The 13,804-nt window shown below is 30.4% G+C and overlaps 1 protein-coding gene across 2 annotated transcripts in view; it reads right to left on the bottom strand.

The window, feature by feature from the left end:
• LOC127723543 (uncharacterized) overlaps positions 1-13,804 on the bottom strand; it is a 225,765-nt gene that overhangs the window by 211,733 nt on the left and 228 nt on the right. For both annotated transcript variants that reach the window (XM_052230195.1, XM_052230194.1), the window contains exons 2-5: positions 6,882-8,041; positions 5,555-5,864; positions 5,200-5,313; positions 981-1,181 (exon numbers count right to left, since the gene is read on the bottom strand). In XM_052230195.1, coding sequence (XP_052086155.1) covers positions 981-1,181; positions 5,200-5,313; positions 5,555-5,864; positions 6,882-8,030 — 1,774 coding nt within the window. In that variant the 5' untranslated portion in view covers positions 8,031-8,041. The remainder of the gene's footprint in view (positions 1-980; positions 1,182-5,199; positions 5,314-5,554; positions 5,865-6,881; positions 8,042-13,804) is intronic.

Raw genomic sequence — 13,804 nt, 5'->3', positions numbered from 1 at the left:
AGAGTAAATTCTCATATCTTTTCATTCACAAAGAGTAAATTCACCTATCTTTTCATTCACAAAGAGTAAATTCTCATATCTTTTCATTCACAAAGAGTAAATTCACCTACCTTTTCATTCACAAAGAGTAAATTCTCATATCTTTTCATTCACAAAGAGTAAATTCTCATATCTTTTCATTAACATAGAGTAAATTCTCCTATTTTTTCATTCACAAAGAGTAAATTCACCTATCTTTTCATTAACAAAGAGTAAATTCTCATATCTTTTCATTAACATAGAGTAAATTCTCCTATCTTTTCATTCACAAAGAGTAAATTCACCTATCTTTTCATTCACAAAGAGTAAATTCTCCTATCTTTTCATTAACATAGAGTAAATTCTCCTATCTTTTCATATACAAAGAGTAAATTCACCTATCTTTTCATTCACAAAGAATAAATTCTCATATCTTTTCATTCACAAAGAGTAAATTCACCTATCTTTTCATCCACAAAGAGTTAATTCACCTATCTTTTCATTCACAAAGAGTAAATTCTCATATCTTTTCATTCACAAAGAGTAAATTCTCATATTTTTTCATTTACATAGAGTAAATTCTCCTATCTTTTCATTCACAAAATATAAATTCACTTATCTTTTCATTCACAAAGAGTAAATTCTCATATCTTTTCATTCACAAAGAGTAATTCACCTATCTTTTCATCCACAAAGAGTAATTCACCTATCTTTTCATTCACAAAGAGTAAATTCTCATATCTTTTCATTCACAAAGAGTAAATTCTCATATCTTTTCATTTACATAGAGTAAATTATCCTATCTTTTCATTCACAAAGAGTAAATTCACCTATCTTTTCATTCACAAAGAGTAAATTCTCATATCTTCTCATTCACAATGAGTTAATTCTCATTTCTTCTCATTCACAAAGCATTAATTTTCCTATCTTCTCATTCACAATTTCTCCTAACCTAGACTTACCAACTTTCTTGTAATGTTGAGAATTTTTCAAGCTATTTTTCATTGTCCAGAGAGCTTTACCACAGATTCTCCTAACCCCCTTATCCTCTGCAGATTTGTAAAGTTTGACAAATGTATCTATGACTCCACACTCTGGATCATTTATAATCTCAGCCTGAATCTGCTGGTCAAAAGATAAACTCCACAAGGCTTCAACAGCCTCTGAAAAATGAAAAAAATAACAGACATCATTCTTTATTATTTGACATAAATACAGTCATTTCTAACAGACATCATACTTTATTATTTGACATAAATACAGTCGTTTCTAACAGACATCATACTTTATTATTTGACATAAATACAGTCGTTTCGTCAGTAATTTTACCAATTGTGGTCCGGGTACACAGTTATCGTCCTTTGATTTTCGTTGTCCACGAATATAGTCCCTAGTGTGGACAGTGTGTTACTTGTCGATTTTTTTTATACCCCTTCCGAATTTATTTCTCCATGTTTTATGACTCAAATAGTAAGTAGGGGGGTGAAATGACACTGTAAAAAAATTTGGGTCATGAATTTTAAAGTAAAGTAGTGATTTGGTCCAGCTGAAAAATGTTAAAAATTAGCACATCGGAAGCTGTCAAAAGATTTGAAGACCCCCTTAGCATGAAATTGTCCATATTTTGAGTTAGAGCCGATGAAGTTTTCTATAATTCTGATATAATTTGTCCCAAAAGTAGTACAACACACTGTAAAAATATTATTGAGAAAGCGCAGGTGGGATTTTTTTAATTTCCATTTATTGTCTAAAAGAAATGCACTACGAAATAACTGTGTACTCGGACCTAAGAGGTGAAATCAGGAAATATAGAATCTGTACTTTGGCAACTTCCCTGAATGATTTGATGGTGTCAATTTATCAAATAGCATAAAACTAAAGGATTTAAACTTTTATTTGATAGAATTTCTGCAAAAATGACCAATTTTGGCATTTTATGGTCAAAATAAGCATTTCATAGCTTTTTCAATTTTGATGCATAAGTGGCATTCTGACTTTCTATCTGACAGGTTTTTATGTGTCAATATTTGTGTTTCTATGTTTCAATCCAGTTGTATTACTCATTTGTGAACTCTGAATCTACAGAAAAGAAGATTATCTCAGACAATATGCGCAAAATGTGTTGTATATATGATCCTCGTCTAACGCCCTGTTTGGATCAAGTTAAATGTGAGGAGCTTGGAACATAAAAGTTGAAGTCCATTATAAAGACCTCACTAAATTTGTATAAAAAGCACTTAACAATGTCTTTTGTACCTGTTTTATGTCACATAATACCTTTCTTTTCTTCTGTCGGATAGCAAGTGGTTCAAATATAAGCCTGTTGAGACTAAAATTGCATGCATGTTTTTCACTAAAAAGTGAAAAATCTTTGTATCAGACCATACTGTCTGCAAAAAAAGTTGAATGCAAGAGTCTTTTTGTGCTCAGATTTATTGTATCATGTCACCTGAGTATAGAAATGATAGAAAAGACACAAAATTTTATTTCATATAGCTTCAATATGCATTTTTAAATGTAAATATGTGATACGGCCTAAATTGACCCTAAATTATTTTCAGTCTTACTTGGCCTAAGACCCTTTTAAGCTAATGTGATATGTTATTTGTAAGTTTTCTTTCCATTTAAAGTACATTAAATACATATGTAAGGATTATTTATAACCAAAAAGCTTTACAAATTTAAAATTGCTGGAAAATATTACATCTTCATGTAAGGCCCCCCTTCATTGGGAAACCTCCATTTTTAGCCACAGGCTCATATAAATTTGACTTTTTAATAATTATGATAAGTCTGATGAATCAAATGAGTACTCTATTGCTTTTAATACATAATATATTATATATTAAGGCATTTCAAAAGTATTTTTTTGCAATATTTTAATTTTTTAAGCCTCAATTGTTGATAGTTGAAAATTTTCAATTTTAACGTCTAAATTTAACACTCAAAGTTCAATATAGAATTAGTCATATTGTCTATAATATATATCCTATTGCCATGAAACTTTGTAAGCAGTCTTATAATTTAATAAGCTTTAGTCATACCAAGTTTCATTAAGATTGGTCAACTTTTTCTACCCTATTAGGTCCGGGTACACAGTTATCGTCCTTTGATTTTCGTTGTCCACGAATATAGTCCCTAGTGTGGACAGTGTGTTACTTGTCGATTTTTTTTATACCCCTTCCGAATTTATTTCTCCATGTTTTATGACTCAAATAGTAAGTAGGGGGGTGAAATGACACTGTAAAAAAATTTGGGTCATGAATTTTAAAGTAAAGTAGTGATTTGGTCCAGCTGAAAAATGTTAAAAATTAGCACATCGGAAGCTGTCAAAAGATTTGAAGACCCCCTTAGCATGAAATTGTCCATATTTTGAGTTAGAGCCGATGAAGTTTTCTATAATTCTGATATAATTTGTCCCAAAAGTAGTACAACACACTGTAAAAATATTATTGAGAAAGCGCAGGTGGGATTTTTTTAATTTCCATTTATTGTCTAAAAGAAATGCACTACGAAATAACTGTGTACTCGGACCTTGTGTCCTATTCCTGATTGTGACATTTTGACTGAGTGTGGATTCTCATGGCGGGTGATGCATGTGCAGCACGAGATGCTTATGCTCCTTTTGAAGTTCATGCAATTCACTCATTTTTTGTTTGTTACCTTTATGTGTCTCTTCTTCATCAATTCACAAGATTTGATCATTTGTATTGTGTTGTTTTTTATTTATGTAAGTGCTAATAATCATTCTTTAAGTGAGGGTTGAGATGTTGGTACCTCAGCAAGCGTTGACCCTGGTTTTCTTATCATGCATAATCTTTTTATTCTTTGCTAAAGTCTATAATCAATGTATTCATAGCTTAACTGTACAGTATTGTTATCATCTATTTTATGATTTTAACATATGATTCGGATATACATGTATATTATATAAAAAAATTATACTTAAATAACAATATTTTGAAAAACCAGCTCCTAAAATAACCTTTAATAATAATATATAATAAAATAAGAACAAGACATCAATGTTTTAACATAGATAAAAATGTAAGGTACAGTAGATTCATTTATTTCTGTGTATACCAATTTTCATGGATTGAAGAAAAATTGTATTTTTGTGGATATTTAATTTCATGCTGTTGCCAAAGTCTTCATACCCAATAAGCCTAGTGCAGAAAACTTGAACTTGGTTAAACAATTAAATTTGTGGTTCATGTATGTACTTTTACTTTTGAAGTTAACATATCGATACATTCAATTGATAAAAAAAAGGTGATTATGTCTACCTTCTTACTACATTTACATGGTTTATATATAAAAAAATAGAGCAATGTATATAAAATGATTAAAAACTTACATGTTGTAGACAGGTATCACTGTTTACAGATCTAGTGTGATCGATTTAATGTATTATGTTGGGTGTGTTTGACTTTGTGTTAATTTGATACAAGAAAACTGCAATATGTAATTTTATAAGTAAAGTGGACATTTATTTCGCCTGTTTTCTCTGGACAGAAGTGAGAATGTAATACAGAGACCCTAAGTATGCTCTCCTGGGTTTAACTAAGGTAATTGTAACAGGATATTGGAAATAAATTGTATTTGAATTTAAAAAAAAAAAAATTTGTGGTTCACCTTTACCACGAAATCCACGAAAATTGGTAACTCTAGAATAATAAAGAATTTTCAGTTACTGTGAGTACATACCTCCATATAACATTTTGCTGTCTTTTTTAAAAGGCTTTTTTTTAACATCACAAATATGTGCTGCATTCCGAAAATTTTCACCTCTTTTTTTTGTCATAATTTTGTTAATACTAGAAAATAAATATATTTCCAAGATATTTGGTAGCATTATTAACTTTATAAACACACACCATTTGGAATAATTTTAATCGACTATATCATCAGCTTGATTATATTGCAATGTTTTATATGTAGGGGACCATGTTTTTAAAAACTAACCGAAGTACAAAGTCAAACTATCTATCCCTGTAACATACTGTTGATTCATTATTATTCGTATACCAACTTTCATGGATTTTGTCGGTTTAGGTAATCCACCAATTAAAATGATGTCAAAACAACGAAATCAAATATCCACGAAAATACAATTTTTGCTCAATCCACCAAAATTGGTATCCATGAAAATAAATGAATCCACAGTATAAGACAACCTACCTCTCTGTTCGTCTGCATCTCCGGGTTGATTAGCTAGCTCAACTAATAGTGGAACTGCTCCACATGTATACACTGTTGTTTTGTTATTGTCATTCTTCGCCACCATTCTGATTGCTATAAAATCAAACTTCAATTTATATTCAATACTCATTCTGTGGAGATAAGAATAAATTTTCATATTATAACATTATGCAGCACAAATTTTAATTCCTCTAAAAGGCCATTTTAGTTGGTATACATATATCTGCAATTTTGAAATAATAAATTATTTTCATAAATTTTATGATTTTTCTAAAACTCTTTTTTTTATTTTCTTTGTACAAAGTAACATGGCATCATCTTTTTTACTACTTACTCCTAACAGTTTCTCGAACTGACCAACCAATTCCATTTCTCCGCATTTTGTCATTCATTCCTCTTTTAAGGCTCTTGATGGTAAATGTTATCAAACCTTCATTGCTTTTTAAAATTTCACTCTCTTCTTCATTAATAACATTTGCTAAAATTGCCAAGCTTGTCAGTTGTTTTCTTTCTTGGTATGAGTTCAAATAGGGTTTGACTGCTTCTACAATACCAACTTCTCTAAATCCTCCAGTTAGTTCCTCCTTTTGTGCAATATTATGAGAAATTCCCATATAAAGACCAAGTAAAATGGTATCATTTTCCTGAAAATCATAGAACAATATAGCTGTAAAGCAAACTGACACAACATAGTGCATTAAAACTGAAATGCATAGTGCAACTTGCAAAAAAAAAAATGCCTGAAGAGGTAATAGGTTTTAAAATCCAGATTTTCATACCTGGATATTCAAATCATTTACTTGTTCCTTGTCCATAAAAGTCATTAACCAACAAAAAAATAAAAACATCAAATTTAAACAAACAAATTACAGAGGTTGGTGGCTTCCTGAACATATGACAGGCAATATTTTGTTTGAAATAGTGTAAATGTGTGCATACGTTATCTCCCCTTACAAAGATTGCTCAATGGTATATAAAACATACATGTAAGAATAGGGTAGATAAAATAATGTAGATCTGCGTCTGTTACCCTTTCATAAGAGTTAAGGTTCCACCCTATTACATGTACTCATAATGAAGTAAATCTGAATTCATATCTTAAATAAAGAAATGTTACTGGATGAACGGAAGAAGACTGTCATGGTGATTGTAATATTTGACCTCACTCCTACTCCTAGACAGAAAGTATAATCATTTTTCATATAAAAGGTCTGAAGTTCTTTAGGTCTTAGACTATTTTCAAGCATTGTAAGTCATTTTTTCAAGAAGCTGGAATACAGTAAAATTTGTCAGAAAATCTGGTTGAACATAATGCAGCTTTGAGACAAAAACTAGTTAGACATTTGAAATACTTGCAAGTCATATTTATACATTCTATTTTATCTGAACCATAAACTGAAGGATATGTTCATTGAAACTAGGTCCTATTCCAACTCTATTACTGAAGTAATGGAAATGTGATCAAAAAGTAATCAATGATTACATGGTAATTTTGGCTGTAAAAGAATAAACTATGATTACATGTAATAAAAAATATGGATGATTACAGAATACTGTTGATTACTTGGAACATTGTAATCAATTACAACCGAATATTATAACAGATAACCATTTTACCACATCCATGGTATAATAACATAATAGTTAGTAACATTAATTACCTTCAAATCTTTATTCAAATGGGGTGTTGCCAGCTCATTCAGTTTTTGTATCAATGTATTCATAAACTCAGTCTGATCCAGAATTGTCTTGCAGACTATAGGGTTCATTAAGTCAGAAAAATTCATTAAAAATCCTAACATATTCCTTAATGGTTTGAATAATCCTACGACTGATTTTCCTTCTGAGTTTCGGTAACCATTTTTCATTATTTCCTGACTTAATCTACAAAATGTAATGATAATATTGTCCTCTGCCTTCAGGATGTCTTCTAAAACTTCATGACGGAATCGGACACGTCTTTCAAAAGAATAATTTTTGAATGAAAAATAAAATTGGTACATCTCCAAAATGTCTGCCCTTAGAGTATCTGTATAATGTCCCTCTGTAGTTCTTTCATTTTGACATTTTGAAATATCTTTTATAGCTTTTATAATTTTTTCCCTTTTTTCTCTTTTTTGCTGTTCAAAAACGTCTTCTGGTACACTATCAATAACAACGATTTCCTCATTGATATTTTCATTATCTTCTTTTACTTCCTGTTTGGCATCCATTTTGTTTTCTCCACTTTTTGTAGCAGATTTATGTTCATTTGATGTTGTTTGAGGATGTATATCTGACTTCTGTACGTAAGGGTCATTTTTATGGACCCCATGATTCAAATGGTCAAAATCTGTAGTTTCTTCCATATCTTTTCCGTGGTTCCTACTTATACAAGTTGACTTATTTGTAGCATCTTTAATATGTTTATCTTTTTCATTGACAGTAACTATTTTTGGAAGTGGATAGATTTGACTTGAACCATTTTCTTTTAAGATACTTGCTTTCTTAGTATTGTTTGGTTTTGAAACTACTGTTGGAAATGAGTTCAATTTTTTTGGATGGCTGGCTTCAGATTCAGTCAAATCGGTGATTTCACTTAAACTTATAATTTTCTCTGAATGAGGTCTTTTAATAAGTTTGTCTTTGACATAAGCACTTTTATCAAAGAAATCATGAGCATCGTATTCAACAAGAGTTAAAATTTCTGAATAGGAAAATTTTTTTGAAAGAGTGGAGGAATTTATTTTACGACGAGCGCTGAGTTGTTTCGTTACAACAAATCCTTTGAGATGCCTGTTTGATGGCAAACTAGATGGTTGGGAACCCATTCAATCATTTCCTGAAAAAATCAAATCATATTATAATTTTAATGCAATGTCTAGTATTATGTCCTTGCTTGTTTGCCAATTTTTATTCCACTTATTTTTTTCCAAAAAATTTCAAATATTTGCTGTTTAATGCAAATAGTTAAGCCTGAAAATTATTTTGAGTTCTCAATAACATCACACTTATATTTCACGGACTAAGCTCTGACTTTGTACTTGAGGTTACAATGTGCAACAGAACTGATGCCTGATGTAGAGGATATGCTTACCCTTCCAGAGCACCTGTTTCCAACTTTGGGTTTTTTATGGGTTCATGTTGTTTAGTTTTTTTTTCTGTATTGCTTTGTAGACCATTGTTTTTCAATTGTTGTCATGATTTTCTCAGCCTATCTTTGACTAATGAGATTTGATTTTCCCATTGGTATCTTTTTTTTCCCATGTTGAAAACCCCTATGCAACTCTCACAGCCAGATGTCACATACAAATTTTAATTCACAATGTACTAAAAATTGAATTCTATACATCCATAGTTTTTCTTCATGTCTAGCTATGTCATTGACAAAATTGTATTGACATTACAAGGAAACAGACAAGAAAATCTCAGTAGAAGAAAACAATTAATTTTATACATTTTCGGCAGTTGATCTTTACTTGCTTACTGAGAAATATTTGGCAAAGGACAAGTTTCACTTTAGGCCAAATATGGCCTTGAATTTCAACTTTATCATAAAATTTCAAAATTGCCATAATTTGGTTCTTAAAAGCTTTACTACTGGGTAAGTCAAATCTCTTAACTAGAGCACATTCTAGACTTCAAAGTCAGCAAATTTTTGATATATTGTGAAAAAAACAATTATTTCTTGCATTTGTTGGACCTAAAATTTTGAGGAAACCCCTGGCTGCAACCTAGGATCCAAATTGTTCTGTAGACAAAAGTTGCCAATAATGATATTGAATCCCTAAACACATAAAACGTTCTGAATCAGGGGTGGATGCCAAAGTAAATTTTGTTAAAACTGTTAAGAACTATTGAAAATTTGACTAAAACTGACATTTCAACACAAGATTTGCATATTTGAGAGGTCATTCCAAATCTAAACCTACTTGACCTCACTCCTTTGCAAACATTCATCACAAGCAATGCAAACATTCAAACTGATTGAACATATAAGAGGAGGAGGAGGAGAGAACAAAAAAAAAGTAGGATAACTCTATTTGATAAATTTAATCTGCATCTCTTTTTTCCTTTTTCACCTGGTAAATATACAGACTAAACAATATAAATTAATTAGATCTTAATCTTCACTTGTCATTATCAAGATTAAGATAGTTTCTAAACTGATATTTCTAATGTTTATAGATTTTGAAATAAATTTTATAATTTGAAGCCTGCCTCCAGGAGCAGGATTTTCTCACTATGTTGAAGACTTAATGGTGGCCTTGGGCTGTTATATGCTCCTTGGTCGGGTTGTTGTCTCTTTGACACATTCCAAGTTTCCATTCTCAACTTTATTGATTAGAATTCATTGCTTAGAAAATTATAAAAAGGCCACTCATAAAAGACAATATGACAAATATAGTTTCTTTTCTAAAAGTAATTTCAACAGCATTGACAGATATTGGAAGCCTTTCACATTTGGGCAGCAGCTCAACTTTTCCTTATCTTGTAACTTTCATTCATGTTTCCCCGTTTTTATTCTCAAAGACACAAACTATGGTTACTCAGCCTAAATTTGATTGAAAATTGTTGGTTTTTAAAGTTGTTTGTATTTAGGTGTCTTTTGTAAATTTGATAAATCCTTTATTTAACATATATGTCATGACCCTAAAAGACTATTGTTTTATAAAACATACTTCACAGACATAGACCAAACTACCACATCTCCTTATTCTTATATTAAATAAATAGAATTTTTGTCAATTAATTATGCCTAAAAAAGTTCAAAACATCCCTTTGGCAAAAAAATGTATGAATCTGCCATTGTTTCACACAGGGTAAACATCAATTGAGTTGTCTCATTGGTTAGTTTATGGTTGTGATGCAGTGCTTAGAAAATTAACCAAAACACAGTATGGTGTGATTCCAGAAAGCAGAAGTTATGATAGGGCCACTCTTTTGGCTTCTTGAATTCAAAAATCAAAAAAAGTATTATAAATTTGCCAAATAACATCCTTCAAATGGTTCAACAGACATCAGTCTATTTGACATCAGTATCTATATTTTTAAATTTTTGTCTTACAGATTGGCATACATGGCATAAGGGCTTTAAACTTCTGACATTTAGTGATCATCCGACTTATATTTAGATATGAGCAACAGCTTTAAAACTAGTTAGTATTACCCCCCAAAATAATTTTGCTACCAAATCGTTACTTCAAGTTAATGATTGTAAAATATCTTTTCGGGTTAAGCTCATAAAATTGTATTTGACCAAAAAATATGTATAAAATTGTCATTTAAGGTCATATACAGTATGTAAATTTCGAAAAGTTTATAACATTCTTATAGTGACAGCACAAGTGCTGGATTAAAGTGTGCAGATTATATCAACCTGTTAATTTATCAATATTTTTTTTATTGTTTTCCTTTTTTTATCAATAAAATTTACATAATTTTAAATTGCTTGCATTACATTTACTATTCTTGCAATTTCAGGGGCCTATTACTGAAAATTCAGAAATTATTGCATGCATTTATTATTGTGATTTTTCACGAATGGACAAAATTGCGAGTTTAATTATTACGATTACAAAAAAATCTGCATAAAGTCTGTGTTTCAGTTATCAAAATGAGAGTTCTTATTATTGCGATACTCACCCAGTCGCATTATTCACATTAATAAAAACCATGCAATAATTTCTGAATTAACAGTATTAAGGTGGTATGTAACACTACAGGGAGATAACTCTGTAAAAATTAGCTGAATGTTTTGATCACGTTCTATTGTTAAGGAAATATTAAGCTTCTCAATGATCAAAATTAGTGTTTGTCAAACTGCTATATATCCAATGAAATTTTTCTGATAAAGTGTGTGGTTTTTTGAATTTTTATATTTTTTTCAAAGGGTCAAAGTAATTATTTAGTCAAAATTTTATGAAAATTAAACGAGCCAAATTAATTTTAGTCAAGGTGTTTGGTACCACCTTAATAATGGCTCTTATTCTACCTCCTCCTTTGTTTAGTTCCTTTTCAGCTGGAGTTAAATAATTGGTCCCAAACTTGTCAATGTAATTGCAGAATTTAATTGTATATATCTTGACACATACATATTATATACTTAATATTGGCAAGTTGAAAATCTTGCCAATATATGTATCAAGTGCCCAACATCATTCCTAGCATGATTTACCCCATGTAACTGTGAGGTAAATCGTTACGGAGACTTTGTTAACAGTCTTCATAAAAGAACATAAAGCTTGCAAAATAGCGATTTATATAGAGTTTTGCTATTTTGCCGGTCTTAATTCAGATTTCTCAGTAAATCAATTACGAATAGAAAGAGATGTAGCCTCAGAAAATACACTTTGCAAAAATGCATTCATATTATAATTGATATTCTAATTAAAATTATGATAAAAATATCCCATAACTTTTGAAACTAAAAGTAAAATTAAACAACTTCAAAATGCTTTACAAGTAATACGAAACCAGTGCCGTGCTTCTGGTGCATTTTTAAGAAAGATGCTGCAACTGTGCATGAACTACACATAACACTTGTTGGATAAGGTTTTTAGAATTGTTTGTTTATGTTTTGATGTAAGCGAGAATAACACAATTATGTGTTAAACGTTATTTTAGGCTTGTAGTTTGTAATATTATGCACTACATAAGGATGCACTTGTTTGTGCAAAGTGTATACCAAGTTGGGTTTAAATTGATAAGTTTAAGGTTGATGCAGACCCTTTGGCTAAAATAACTGTTTTCACCTCAAGATTTACTCTGAGTACAGACAAACCTGTGCATCTTTAAAAGTTTTATGACACAGCATGCCCTTGATAAATAAAATTAAAAACTTAATTGGATTTTGTAGTGCACATTTTTTTTGTTCCTGCAGGAGTAGGAGTGAAAAAAAAGTGCACTGCAACATCCAGTTAAGTTTTTAATGTTGCTATGCCTTAAAACTTTTCCAAATACACAGGTTTTTCTGAACTCAGAGTACATTTTAAGGTGGAAACACATTCATTTTAGCCAAGATGTTGAATGGCGGACAATTTTGCAAGTTTTTTTACATGTATGAAGTGTAGTCTTCCATTTTCGAACGTCTATGATTTAAATAAAAAAATGATTTCATACTGTGTATAAAAGCCTTAACCATGTCAACAGGATTCTACATGTACCAATACAGATACAATACAGATATAGTCTGAAAAAAAATCTAAAATAAGACCAGCAAAAATGCAAAACATTATATATATATCACCAGTTTGCTGGAGTCAGCAAAATAGCACCAAGGAGGCTATTTTGCCGGAGGCAGTAAAGTAGCACCTAAGAGGCGATTTTGCCGGGGCCGGCTTAATAGTCACTGCCTTTTTAAAATTGTATAGTTCATAACAATTTCTCATTTTTTCTTATGTGAGTGTTTGTTTTATTATTTTGTAATTCTTTCTTAGTTATATTTCAATGTATTTCATGAGGGCCTCAGGAAAGATTAGTTTTGTAGCTTACTGTGTAACCCTCTTTATATAAAGAATTGTTATTATTATTATTATTATTGTTGTATTTGCTGAAAGGAACAAAACATCTTTTAAATATATCAAACATTATTTTCGTTATTCTAAGGTCAAGACAATATCTATTATATATGGATAGTCGACTTCCCATGGATAGAAACAAGTGCCTGTGGCTCATTCACTTTCTCTATGTAATATCAGGGTATTCCCCGAATTAACAGAATATGTAATAAATGTTCTTCCAATACTGTCGAAGATGAGGCTCATTTTCTATTTGAATGTAACAAAATTGGAGGATGATAGAAATTGTATGTTAGCTAGTATTGCAAAATATAATTCTTATTTTAATCATATGAGGAGTCAAAGCAAATTTATCTGGTTATTTAGTGTAGAAAATGTTGAGTTACTTAAAATAATATGTAATTTTATATACAAACATCTTCCTTAGTGAAGATTAGTTAAAGGAAATCTATGTGTGTATATACATTTGATTGGACATAGAAAATTATATTCATCTGAATATCACAAACATACTAGCTGATTAAAAAAAAAAAATTAATTGTTAGAATATATATTTTTTATTCAAATGTTCTCTTATATCCTTGAGGCATCGTCCCCTGGTATCAACTGCATTCAAGTTACCTATGATGCTTCCTTGTTTGCTTTTGATACAGGTAGGAAAGAGACATTTACACACATTTTACATGCCTATGGCCTATAAGGTATCACCCCCTGGTGTCAGCTGCCTTTAGGAAACCATAATACTTTCCTATTTGCTGCTGACACAGGATGAGTCATGGACATGCTTTATTTCTACTTTCTTTTTGGCTAATTATTATATGTTTAATTGATCCAACTTTTTGGGTACTATACATATATGGATATCTATTTTTCTTTTTGGGCTGCTTGTTTGTTATCTATATCAACCACACTTGCAATAAAAATTAAAATGCATTAGTATTAAAAAAAAACATACTATAGATTCTTTATCTACGTATTCTTTAAGAACTTAAATAGTTCTCGTTAAACTTTTTTTTTTATCTCATTGTTTGTATTGTATTATGAAAAATTATTAATGTTGTAATGTTTTTGCCCTTTGGGGCCCA

Source organism: Mytilus californianus, unplaced genomic scaffold, assembly GCF_021869535.1.
Source record: "Mytilus californianus isolate M0D057914Y unplaced genomic scaffold, xbMytCali1.0.p SCAF_13, whole genome shotgun sequence".
Lineage (NCBI taxonomy): Eukaryota > Metazoa > Mollusca > Bivalvia > Mytilida > Mytilidae > Mytilus > Mytilus californianus.
Note: the sequence above shows the minus strand (reverse complement) of the source record. Positions and strands in the feature narration are given on the sequence as shown.